We start from the raw sequence: 13,244 nt of genomic DNA, 5'->3' as shown, positions 1-13,244 counted from the left end.
TGTTACACAGAGAACTGGTGTAGTTCATCTCTCTGTTTAACACACACAGGCCTCGTGCCACACCACACACATTTTTATGCCGCTGTCATCAAACACTCCCATATCTAAATATAGAGATGGTGCTGGATGTGCAAGCAGGGTTTCACACACTTGTTAACTTCTTTTCGGTTTTTCTCCGTCCAGCAACTCGAATTCAGACCCCCGATTAAGGACTCGCAGATGCCCGTCAGATGGAAGGATGGAAGCGTTGGTTCTAGATGACTAATTCTGTACAATATGGTTGCCAGGCTCTCACGCCATAGCTCCTCTCCTCACTGGGCATGTCTACATATTAGCTTGGCTATTTCTTATTTCTAGTTCTGGCCGTTGCTTAGGCAACCGCCAACATCTTACTTACTGTGCCCATCGCACATACAAACATCACATATAGAAAGTGAAGCTTCTGGAGGAAGATCTCAGAAGCGACGAGGCGCCATTTTGCAGGGTGTGGGACAGAAGGGTGGTTTTCCTGGTCGTTTTTGCCCTTCTTTGCCCTGTCTTGCTCTTTCTTTGTCCTCCTGCAACTTTTGCCCTTTTTACTCACATTGTTTCCTACCTGTTTGCCTTTTTCTTCACCATTTTTCCCAACCCGTTCCTTCTTTCACCATGTCTCTGTGCCCTGACTGAGACTGATTGTGTCCATGTGCCCCTGTGTCAGTATTTACTGAATGCCCAAGAGAGGCTAGCCCTGGTCAGCAAGACTACACACTGATGGTGTGTATTGGGTAAGGAATCCAACCTTTATGCTTATTAATGGTGCTGGGAGCCAATGGGAAAGATGAACATTTAAAAAGATTAACTCCCAGAAGAGTGTTACTTTAACTCTGCTTTAGAGGCTATTTTATGGTCACACATACAGTGGGTACGAAAAGTAGCCATCTTGACAGAATTATTATTTTTAAATGTCACATGGTCATAAGTATTTAGACCCTTTGCTTAATATTGAGTAAAAGCACCCTTTTGAGTTAGTACAGCCATGAGTCTTTTTGGGAATAAAGCAACAAATACCCTTGCAGATCCTCTCCAGTTTTGTCAATTGTGAACGTTGGTGGATAGACATTTTTTAGGTCTCTCCAGAGGTGCTCAATTGGGTTTAGGTCAGCGCTCTGCCTGGGCCAGCCAAGAACGTTCACAGAGTTGTTCCGAAGCCACCCCTTTTTTTATTTTAGCTGTATTCTTAGGGTCATTGTCTTGTTGGAAGGTGACCCTTCGCTCCAGTCTGAGGTCCAGAGCACTGTAGAAGAGGTTTTCTTCCAGAATATCTTTGTACTTGGCCGCATTCCTCTTTCCTTCAATTGCAACAAGTCGTCCTGTGCCTGCAGCTAAAAAAAACTCCCCCATAGCGTGATGCTGCCACCACCATGTTTCACTGTTGGGATTGTATTGGGCAGTTGATGAACAGTGCCTGGTTTTCTCCACACATAACACTAAGAATTAACGCCAAAAAGTAAAATCTGCTCTTCGTTAGACCAGAGAATCTTATGTTTCTTAGTCTTGAACTGAGGAGAGGTTTCCGTCGGGCCCCTCCGCCATAAAGCCCCGACTTGTGGAAAGCTGCAGTGATAGTTTCTCCAATCTCTGGGTGCTGTGAGGTCTTATATTTTTTTATTTTAGCAAATGGCTGCAATGAAACAACAATTGAAAGGGGTTCGAATACTTTCCGTACCCCCTGTATCCTCATATACACTCAAAATGAGTTGATTGAACTCACAAGGTGTTACACGTAACAGTTACAGTTAATAGCAGTGCAGAAATAGAAAAAAGTACTGTTTTGCCATATTTGACAATGAAACAAGCCAAATAATCAGAAGCGACAAGGCGCCATCTTGCTAGGCATGGGATGGGAGGATCGTTTTCTGGTTCTTGCTTTGCTCTCCCTTCGTCCTTCAACTCTTCCCAAAGTTTACCTTGTTCTTTCCTGCCCGTTTGCCTCTTTCTTCTCCATTTTCCCGCCGGTTTCTTCTCTCACAATGTCTCTGTGCCCTGATTGAGACTGATTGAGTTCATGCGCTTCAGTGTCAAGCTGACAGTTTCGTATTGCTCGCGTTGGCCCGAGCCTTCATCCTGGAGTATGGCGAGCGGATGGCTGGGGGCGCTCCTTGACCTTCGTGTTTGTGCATCTCCTCTGATCCTCCCTCTTTCAGCCGTTTAGGAGGAGGATGTGCTGATCGAGCGAGCATGGAGAGATTGCAGTAGCCTGTGTTGTGCAGTGCCTTTTGCTCTGAGAAGACACTCCGTCTCTGAGCGGCAGACAAGAGGACGACGCAAGTCCCAGCATTGCAAATGAAGGCAGGGTAGAAGGAGGCAGTGTTCCGAATCAAGCTGGGGGACCTTTCACAAGGCTCTGGGCCTAACAACTGGTTACAGTGGTACGGGTGCAGCTACAGCTGCAGTGAATTGCTGTTGTAGCTGGATGTCAAATGGTAGGACTGCTTGTGTACTGTGGACCGCTGACAGGGTTACACTATAGTAGTTTAATAGGCATTAAAAATGCCCATGAATCTGTCACAGATGTCACTGATTCACTGGTTGTCCTTCCCTGAAGCACTTTTGGTAGATACTGACCACTGCATAGCAGGAACATCCCCAGACATCCCGAGTTGCAAAAATTAATTTCAGGGTGATAACCCTAGACCTTATCTTGGACCCCCCAATCCCCTGCCCAACTCACCTCAACATGCCTTTTAATCTCAATAATTTATTCCTCCGTGGGCAATGCTAAAATTACTGTTACAAACTGTACAGCGAGGCAAAATTTTATTGTTTTTTTACTATTACAAGACATGGATATACTTTAGAGAATTCAGAGGTAAAATTAGTTTTCATGGGAGCCATGATGCTCTTGAATGCATCCTGTTCAAGAGGGGGAAAAAACACTGCCCACCCACACCAAAAACTGATTGGCTGAATCACAGACTCTTTACAGCAGGGGTCGGCAACCTATGGCACGCGTGCCACTGCTGGCACGCCAAGGCATAATCACTGGCACGCGACACGTTGGACCAGCATCAGCAAAAAAAAAAATCAGACTGACAGCACAATCCTCCAATCGAATTCGCTTCTCAACGCTCTGCACTCAGCTCCCGCCCATTTTCCCACAGACCCATATTTAAATTTAGCCTAATCAAAGTCAGTTAGCCCACCTAATAGCGTTACAAGAGCCTCCGGCTTAAAAAAACAAAGCTAGGGCATTTCAGCCCTCCTGGATGGAAGACTATGGTTTTGTGTATCGCAGCTCTGATCAACTGGATGGATGGACAGGACGTGAAGATGCAGCTGAAGAGCTCGCCACTGTGGGCACGCTAGACATCTGCACCAGAAAAGTTCGGCTGTCTCAAGAGCATTGCATTGGCCTTGTGTCAGTGTTCGGCTCAACCTACCTGTGTGAGCAGGTATTTTCGCACATGAAAAGTGTGCTCAGCCCTATCCGCAGCTGTTTGACGACGGACAATTTCGAGTCATATTTACGATTAAAAGTGACAAACTACAACCCCCAGATAAGAAAGCTCAGCCAAGAAAAGCAAGGACAGGGATCACACTCGCTGGTAGGCAAGGCATTCATTCAGTGCAAGTTACGCTTATCTATAAAGCCACGTTAATTCAGAGCTGGACTCACTGTTATTCTGATTACACAAAAAAAAATATATAGTAATAATAATAATAATAATTTTATTTTTAAAGCACATTTTCTATGTAAAAAAATCCAAATTTGTAGAACATATTCCCTTAGTTTGTGTGTGTTTTTTATTATTTATTATTGTTGATAGTGGCACACTCATTGACTAGAAATGTTAAAGTTGGCACGCCATGTCTGAAAGGTTGCCGACCCCTGCTTTACAGAGAACAGGCCAATCAGAACCCTCTCTGTTTCCTTGCTTTCACACACGCAATTGGGGAAAAAAAATTCGGTGTCATTTTGTGTTCCTTCCTCGGCCACTCATTCCAGATTCTGGAAGATTTTATCTTGTGGGCATCAGGGAGCGGTTATTGATGTGCGCTAGTCTCCCGCAACTTCCGGGAGACGGAAGATTTGAGAAGTCTCGATTCTATAAGACCTTTCTGAGGTTTTGGAGATGTTGTGACCATTCAGTAACCCAGTCATCACAGTTGGTTCTGATCAATGGGTCTCAGACTGTAATGGTTGCCAGTTTTTCTGCTTCAACACATAAACCTCAAAAACGGACTGACTGTTCACTTGCTGCCTAATACTGTATATCCACCCCTCGACAGGAGCCATTGGAAACAGATCATCAATACAATTCACTTGACTAGATACTACAGTGTGTTTAAAGATAAAATCCAGGGACAGTGCTGACAGGGATACAGTAAAGACTAGCTGTAGTAGTGTTGTCACAATGCCAAAATTAGGACTTTACAATTCCTGCTTAATATCATTATACCAATATTGAAACTATACCACATCAGAAATTAATGGAATAATAGAAGATCCAACATGGAACTGAAGTTATTTGTTTAACAATTTGAATAATAAAAGATAAAAAAAGTTATGCAGTTTCATTGATAATTAGATTTGTAGAGAGAGATGTCTAAGAAAAAATGTCAGTTTTGTCATTAGCTCCACCCCCACATTCACCTTTTAGACATAAAAAAAAAGTAATTGTTTGATGTTTTACTTCACTCAATCGCTGGAAAGCCGAGATCTGAAATGTACAGAGAAAGAGGCAGCCGGTCTTTTAGTTTAAGACATGTACTAGTGGTTCGTTTTCTTAGCTTGCTTTCAATAGGCTAGCCTTTTTCAGCTTGTGTTTTCAGTGATAAACAGGCAGGCTGTGTCTATCCAAAAATGCTTGGTGGTCACATGATCCATTGGAAGCTCCAATAATTCCAGGAAGTTCTTAGCAGGATATTTAAACAGTGAACTGCATTTTTTGGTCATTAGCAGTTGAAGAATGCACTAATTTACAATATTTATATTGGAAACCTTTCTGTATATGTAATTTCATTAATTGGCTAGGCTTTCTTTTTAAGTGAAAACGTTTCTTACTGTTTCTAAATAGACAATTTTAGACTCAACTCGACATTTGATATGAAACCACATAATCTGACAACGTTATGAGCCGGTGTACGCTGTTAATTTCATACGTTTCTCCATGTAGTTCATTAATGTGTAGATTATGTTTCTGAACAAGATAACTGTCATATTACTTCATGATCAGCACAGAGTTTTACTTACTTTAATTTAGAGCTCAGCTTGTGTGTGTGTGTACAGAGATTTTAACAGAGTTCAGCCCTTCACATTTTTGTCTTTAAGCGACCAGAGCAGTGCATGTTTATAATGAGAGAGTGTCCAACTTCACACTATAATTCGCATTTAAAATCCTTTAATTTTCCTAAAAATCATTAGTGCACCTTATGTATGCCTTATGTATGAATTTTACCTGTCAGGTTGTAAAAAGAATTAAAGCCACTCTGCTGAAGTACAGAGTTATACAGGAGTTTCAGTTTAGTTCTCCAGCACAGAGATTCAAGACTGAAGCACTATTAGCATTAGCTGCTAACCACAGCGCTAGCTCTTTTGCCGTTCAGAAGTGAGTATTATCGGACTGTAGCCTGCATGTTTACCATGTTAAAACATGCTATGTGCTACGTTAAAACCACTAGCTAATATCATCCTGGCTTACCGGTACACTCAGGGTTCCTCATTGTAGCGCTGTCAGGCGTCATTAGCCTTAACAGTTAGCCTTAGTGGAAACGGAAGCGCTTTACACACCCAAATAAACAATTTTGAGGAGAGAAGTCTGTGTAGATCAACATCCAGCGCTTGTTTGTCTTTAAAATATATATATATATATTTTAAGAATTGCAGTTTTGTTTTTTACTTAATTTAGCTTAGCTTTACAGGTCTCGCCATCCAGCAGTGAGACCTGCTGAGTTAGAAGGAAAACTTAACTAATTTAAGTAAACAAAATTGTAATTAAAAAAGACTTTCTTTTAAAGTCAAACGAGTGCTGGATGTTAATCTACACAGATTTCTCTCCTGAGAACTGTTTATTTGGGTGAGTAAAGTGCTTCCATTTATTTACAGTAAGCTTAACTTCACAAGGCTGAAGCATTAGCATTAGTGGCTAATGCTACCTGACAGTGCTACACTGAGGAATCCTGAGTGTTTTGTTAAGTCAAGGCGATATTAGCTAGCGGTTCGTTCTGTGTAGCTTGTTTTAACACGTTAAATGTGCAGGCTATAGCCCAATATACTCACCTCTGAATGATGAAAAAGCTAGTGCGGTTAGCAGCTAATGCTAATGGTGCTCTAGCCTCGGTGCTGGAGAACTAAACTGAAACTCCTGTATAACTCTGTACTTCGGCGGAGTGGCTTTACTTCTCCTTACAACCTTACTGGTGAAATTCATACACAAGGCGTAGTGATGATTTTTGGGAAAATTAAAGGGTTTTAAATGTGCCTTATAGTGCGAAAAATATGGTACGTTTTATGGTGTAGATGTTCAGCAGTGATGATATACATGCTCCTGCCAAATTTTGCCCACTTTTCCTTGGTGTATGACCACCGCGTCACGTCATCCCCCTCCCTAGGATTGAAGTAAGCAGTGTCACTATCTATGGCTCCAGAGTCTCCTCTGTAGACTTCCTATCTCTCCCTTCCCTCCCCTGCCCCTTTCTGTATTCTGTACCCAGCACTGCTGCTCACACCTCCAACCCCACTCTGTATTTCTCTTTTACTAACCTGCCTTCTCTCTCTCTCTTTCTCTCTCCCTCTCTCTCTCTCTCTCTCTCTCTCTTTCTCTCTCTCTCTCTCTCGCAGTGACTACATAATCAAGGAGAAAACAGTGCTCCTGCAGAAAAAAGACAGCGAGGGTTTTGGCTTTGTGCTGAGAGGGGCCAAGGGTAAGAAGGCGCATGCTCGCCACCCATCTCTCTCTCTCTCTCTCTCTCTCTCTCTCTCTCTCTCTTTCTCTCTCTCTCTCTTTCATTCTCTCTTTCCCCACCTCTAACTAACAGATGCAGGGTCACATATTGACGCATTGCCAAACAATCTATCTATCATTCCTCTGTCGTAATAGAGGCTGGGTGACATCATCTCTCTCTATCATCTACTCATCATTTCTTCTCCATTTCAGAGAGATTCAGAGACAGTCTACACCATATTACCCAAGCAATTCTACAGTCTACTTTGTCTGTGTGTGTGTGTGTGTGTGTGTGTGTTACAGCCCAGACCCCTATAGAAGAGTTCACACCCACCCCAGCCTTTCCAGCACTGCAGTACCTTGAGTCTGTCGACGAGGGAGGCGTGGCCTGGAGAGCTGGACTAAGAATGGGTGACTTCCTGATTGAGGTGTGTGCATTTCCTGTTGGGCATTTTTGTAGTTCTTCTAAAAGATTCGTTTGAATCATTAAAAGTGAAATGTTTCATTCAATTTGACTCATTTATTCCCTGGTACAATTTGAATTTGGAGGACCTGTGTGATCTATTAGCTTGAATTTTTTTAGGCAATGTAAAGAACAATTTGCAGATCCATAGTAAGATAAAAAGTAAATGGCAAAAACAAAATGAACATACAAGTTTTTGCATGACATAAAAAAAAAATATTTCCAGGTTTTAATCAGCACATTGAATCACCTTCCACCCCTTTTTTCCCAGTAATCCAGAAAATGTCTAAACATGACATGGAGGAGCTTTGCACGTGAATGTATATGTTCATAACAGTTGTACATACAAACATTACATAGACTTTATCCTGCTAGCCTGTATAGTAAAAAAAAGTCCAGGTAATGTCAGGGTGAGCTTGTGTGTAAAAAGTGCAATTTAGAGTAATTTTCCAGACTACTCACAGTGAGAGTGAATTTATACAGCTCTGGAAAAAAATAAGAGACCACTTAAAAATGATGAGTTTCTTTGATTTCATCAAATTGAAAACCTCTGGATTATAATCAAGAGGAAAATATATGATCACAAGCCATCAAACCAAGCTGAACTGCTTGCATTTTTGCACCAGGAGTGACGTAAAGTTATCCAAAAGCAGTGTGTAAGACTGGTTGAGGAGAACATGCCCAAACTTAATGCTTATTTGCAGCTTGTTTTAACATTTTGAGCCACAATGTGAACATACTATATACCTTATCAGGAGAGGATGAAATATAATAATACTTGAATAATTAGCACAACTACAAAATATGATCATAATTGGATTATGGACTGCATGTAAAAGCACTTAGTGTGTCATGTCATTCCTTCTGCATGTGCTACACAGGTGCAGAAACATGCACAACATTTTCTGTAAAAAGAAAACAAAGAAAATATCTAGTTGTATGTTGTACATATACAAGAACAGCTCCAAATAATGTAAAAAAAAGGCATATTCCCCTCTAATTCAGATACAGAAATCCAGCAACAACCACATTTTAGTCCAGGTAATTTCTCTTTCACCAATAACAACAGTAAAATGTTCAGTAACTACAATGAAATGACCAATATATAGGATTTTGCAAGTCACTCTGGTCATAATCAAAGTACAGGGGTTGGACAATGAAACTAAAACACCTGTCATTTTAGTGTGGGAGGTTTCATGGCTAAATTGGAGCAGCCTGGTGGCCAATCTTCATTAATTGCACATTATTGCACCAGTAAGAGCAGAGTGTGAAGGTTCAATTAGCAGGGTAAGAGCACAGTTTGGCTCAAAATATTGCAATGCACACAACATTATGGGTGACAAACCAGAGTTCAAAAGAGGACAAATTGTTGGTGCACGTCTTGCTGGTGCATCTGTGACCAAGACAGCAAGTCTTTGTGATGTATCAAGAGCCACGGTATCCAGGGTAATGTCAGCATACCACCAAGAAGGACCAACCACATCCAACAGGATTAACTGTGGATGCAAGAGGAAGCTGTCTGAAAGGGATGTTTGGGTGCTAACCCGGATTGTATCCAAAAAACATAAAACCACGGCTGCCCCAATCACGGCAGAATTCAATGTGCACCTCAACTCTCCTGTTTCCACCAGAACTGTCCGTCGGGACAATACATTATTGTGGTCTAAAACTAGGTGTTTTATTGTCCAACCCCTGTACTGTGATACGTTAGACCTGGTCACTTCATCTTGCATCTTGAATATCAGGACTTTGAATATCAAGCCACATAAAAATGCAAGTTTAAACACACCCAAGCTGCATTTAACACAGATACAAATCCCATCACTCAAAATACTTCACACATTTTAGTAGACACAATGAAAAAACACTACCAGTACAATCAAAACACTATTAATAATGGCAGTGCAACAAGTGGAATTGTAAACCTCTAACTGACCAATAGACAGGATGTCTTCATACTTCACTTCACATACTACACATTTATCTACTAGATAAAAAAGTGCATCACTGTGCATGAGCTCCTGGCTCCCTACTGCCACACACTCAGATTCATTTCTCACCTCCAGTATCACTGCATGCAGGTAATGGGCGCACCTGTTCTCTCTCTCCTCAGGTGAACGGTCAGAATGTGGTGAAGGTCGGGCACAGACAGGTGGTCAACATGATCCGGCAAGGTGGCAACAGTCTCATGGTCAAGGTAGTCATGGTGACCCGGAATCCCGACATGGAGGAGGGGTCGAGAAAGAAAAGTAAGGAAATAAGAAGAACGACGATACACACATTCAAATACAAAAAGATGCTACAAATGAGTTTTTGAGTGATGCCATAAAATAACATTTTAGTTGAATAAAGAACCATTTTTATTAAAATATATATGATGTGATTGTGAAAAAGAACATAAAAAGAACAATAAATATTGTTAAATTGTTTAATAGTGTCTTAACTAATTGTCAGGGCCAGACAGGAAGGAGACTGGTGCAGATACAATAAAATAACTTTTATTAAAGTTATAGAGTAAACAGGGGTAGTCAACAGAAACAGGGTCAATACCAAAAATGCACAGTGTAGAGAAACCATACCATAAACGGAGGACAGTCCAGAGTTCATACACGGAAAGGCAGTATCACAGGTTAGGCAAAAATCCAAAGTACAATAAACAGTCCAGGTCATACACGGTAATCCAACACAAGGGAGCAGGCAAAAATCAAAGTCGGTAGAAAACAAAAACAGGATCATACACGGAAAATAGCAAGGGCAAGAGAAACGCTTTGTATTGTAGGATTTACCAAACAGATACTCGGCGAGGTGTGAGCGTGAGCATGGTCCTTAAATACTCTGAGTAATCAGTACTCGGGGCTTCCTGGTGGCGTCATGTGACGTGACATGTGATCGGGAGTGTGTGTTGTGTCATGGAGTGGTGCGTTCTGGGTATTGTAGTTGTTACTGTGAGAATCGCAGATAGAGCTGGATGTGGGAGACACAGACGTGCTTTCAGCACCAGACATGACAGTACCCTCCCCCTGAGGGCCCGAAGCGGAGGCAGAACGGGGCCGACCCCGGCGACGACCACCCGGCGGACAGGGAGTACCGGCGGGAGGTGCAGGTGTCGGAGCGGAGGTGCCAGACAGACGGGGCTCACCAGAGCGAGAAACCCGACGAGTTGGAGCAGAGGAGGTCGGAGGACGCTTGGGACGTCCACGGGGCCTAGGAGCAGGCTTACCAGGAAAACGAGCATGAAACTCCACGAGCAAGGCAGGGTCCAGCACGTCTTTGGCAGCCACCCAACAACGCTCCTCCGGACCATACCCCTCCCAATCGATAAGGTATTGGAGTACACCCCCACGTCTGCGTGAATCCAGCACCTCCCGGACAGAATACGTGGACGACCCCTCCCCCTCCACAGCCGCGGGTGGAACATCAGCCGGTGCAGCGTCAGCGAGCGGACCCGGGACCATAGGCTTGAGGAGAGATACATGGAAAGAATTATTAACACGATACTGAGGGGGTAACTCCACCTTGTACGTAACTTCATTAATACGTGACAAAATCTTAAGAGGACCAATAAACTTAGGCAGGAGCTTTCTACAACTACCCTCAAACCTAAAGTCCCGGGTAGAGAGCCACACCCGATCTCCTGGTTGGTAGTCTGGGTTGTCACCACGGTGCTTGTCAGCACGCTCCTTGTACACGCGCAGTACCTCAGAGACTTTACGATGCGTGTCTTCCCACACCTGCTCACTGCGCTTCATCCATTCATCCACAGCCGGCACATCAGTGGACACCGCTGTCCAAGGAGCTAGAGGAGGCTGAAAACCCAGAACACACTGAAAGGGGGTGAGGCCAGAGGTAGTGTTAACTAGGGAGTTTTGTGCTATTTCAGCCCAGACGAGGTATTGTGACCAATCAGTGGGATGTTTGAAGCAGTATGTGCGGAGGAATTTCCCGAGTTCCTGATTAACCCTCTCACATTGACCGTTACATGTAGGGTGGAACCCAGAAGTGAGACTGACATGTACACCGAGATGTTCAAAAAATGCCTTCCACACACGAGAAGTAAATTGAGGACCACGGTCAGACAAAATATCTTCGGGGATACCAAAGTGTCTAAATACATGCATATAAATAGCTTGAGCAGTTTGGAAGGCAGTAGGCAGAGCTGGGAATGGAATAAATTTAACCCCTCTAGAGAAACGATCAACAATAGTGAGAACTGTAGTATAACCCTCAGATACAGGCAGATCAGTAACAAAATCAACCGCTATATGCGACCAAGGTCTCTCAGGTACAGGGAGAGGTAGTAGCTTACCGGCTGGAAGGGTTTTAGGCGTTTTACATTGCGCACAGACAGAGCAGGAGGTAACGAAAGAGTGAACATCAGCACGCATAGAATCCCACCAGTAACGGGCAGAGAGTAATTGTAACGTGCGTGTGACACCAGGATGACCAGAGGTTAAAGCGGAATGAGCCCAGGTGATGAGCCTGTCTCGAAACTGAACGGGTACGAACGTTTTACCCTGAGGACAGTCCTCAGAATTGGGCTGATTAGCGTTACTTTGGCGAATCTGATCGTCTAACTCCCATTGAATGGTTGCGATCTGAACAGAGGGAGGAAGAATGCGTTCAGCCTCCTGGGGCTGGGATGCGCTGTCCACAGTGCTGTAAACCCTGGACAGCGCATCAGCTTTAGTATTACGGTTTCCCGGACGGAACGAGATCGAGAAGTTAAATCTAGAGAAAAAAAGAGACCAACGTGCTTGTCTCGGATTAAGTCGTTTAGCCGTGCGGAGGTATTCCAAATTCTTGTGATCAGTATACACAGTGAACGGATGAACGGACCCCTCCAGCCAGTGACGCCATTCTTCTAGAGCTAATTTCACAGCAAGAAGTTCCCTATCCCCTATCCCATAGTTACACTCCGCAGGGGAAAGCTTGCGTGAGAAGAAGGCTACAGGAAACAATTTGGGTGGCGACCCACTACGCTGAGAGAGAACCGCGCCAACACCCGATTCGGAAGCGTCCACTTCCACTACGAAGGGAAACTCGGGATTAGGGTGCCTAAGTACAGGGGCTGAAGTGAACGCAGCTTTCAGCTCACTGAAAGCGCGATCTGCTTCGGTTGACCACTTCAGGATTTTAGCAGCCCCCTTAGTGAGAGCAGTCAGGGGCGCAGCAATGGAGCTAAAGTTACGGATGAACCGCCTATAAAAATTAGCGAAGCCAAGGAATCGCTGGAGTTCTTTAATGGTCTGGGGCACTGGCCAATTAGTAACGGCAGTTACTTTCTCATCGTCCATAAGGACACCGGAGGAACTGATAACGTAGCCGAGAAATGTGACCCTTTGAGTGTGGAACTCACATTTCTCGGCTTTGGCAAACAGACTATGTTCTCTCAGGCGTTGGAGAACTTGGCGGACATGCTGAATGTGTGTGGGGAGATCTGGTGAATAGATAAGGATATCGTCTATAAAAAGGACAACAGAGTGATTAATGAGATCGCGAAATATGTCATTCATAAACGACTGGAATATAGCTGGGGCGTTAGCGAGACCGTAGCTCATGACCAGGTATTCATAGTGGCCGTTGGTGGTGGAAAACGCCGTTTTCCATTCGTCACCTTCCCTGATGCGAATGAGATTATAAGCGCTACGGAGATCGAGTTTGGTGAAGTACACGGCATTACGTAACTGTTCGAGAGCTGCTGGGATTAACGGGAGCGGGTAAGCGAACTTTTTAGTAATGTCGTTTAAGCCTCTGTAATCTATGCAGGGTCTCAAACCCCCATCCTTCTTCTTCACGAAGAAGAAACCTGAACCAACTGGGGATTTGGATGGGCGAATGAAACCCTGCGCAAGAGCTTC

The 13,244-nt window shown here is 43.6% G+C and overlaps 1 protein-coding gene across 1 annotated transcript in view; it reads left to right on the top strand.

Moving 5' to 3' along the window:
* shank1 (SH3 and multiple ankyrin repeat domains 1) overlaps positions 1-13,244 on the top strand; it is a 267,279-nt gene that overhangs the window by 227,118 nt on the left and 26,917 nt on the right. Inside the window, exons 16-18 of the mRNA XM_049467895.1 lie at positions 6,821-6,903; positions 7,227-7,351; positions 9,500-9,635. Of these exons, the coding sequence (XP_049323852.1) occupies positions 6,821-6,903; positions 7,227-7,351; positions 9,500-9,635 (344 nt within the window). The remainder of the gene's footprint in view (positions 1-6,820; positions 6,904-7,226; positions 7,352-9,499; positions 9,636-13,244) is intronic.

Source organism: Astyanax mexicanus, chromosome 19, assembly GCF_023375975.1.
Source record: "Astyanax mexicanus isolate ESR-SI-001 chromosome 19, AstMex3_surface, whole genome shotgun sequence".
In the NCBI taxonomy this organism is placed as follows: Eukaryota; Metazoa; Chordata; class Actinopteri; order Characiformes; family Acestrorhamphidae; genus Astyanax; species Astyanax mexicanus.
Note: the sequence above shows the minus strand (reverse complement) of the source record. Positions and strands in the feature narration are given on the sequence as shown.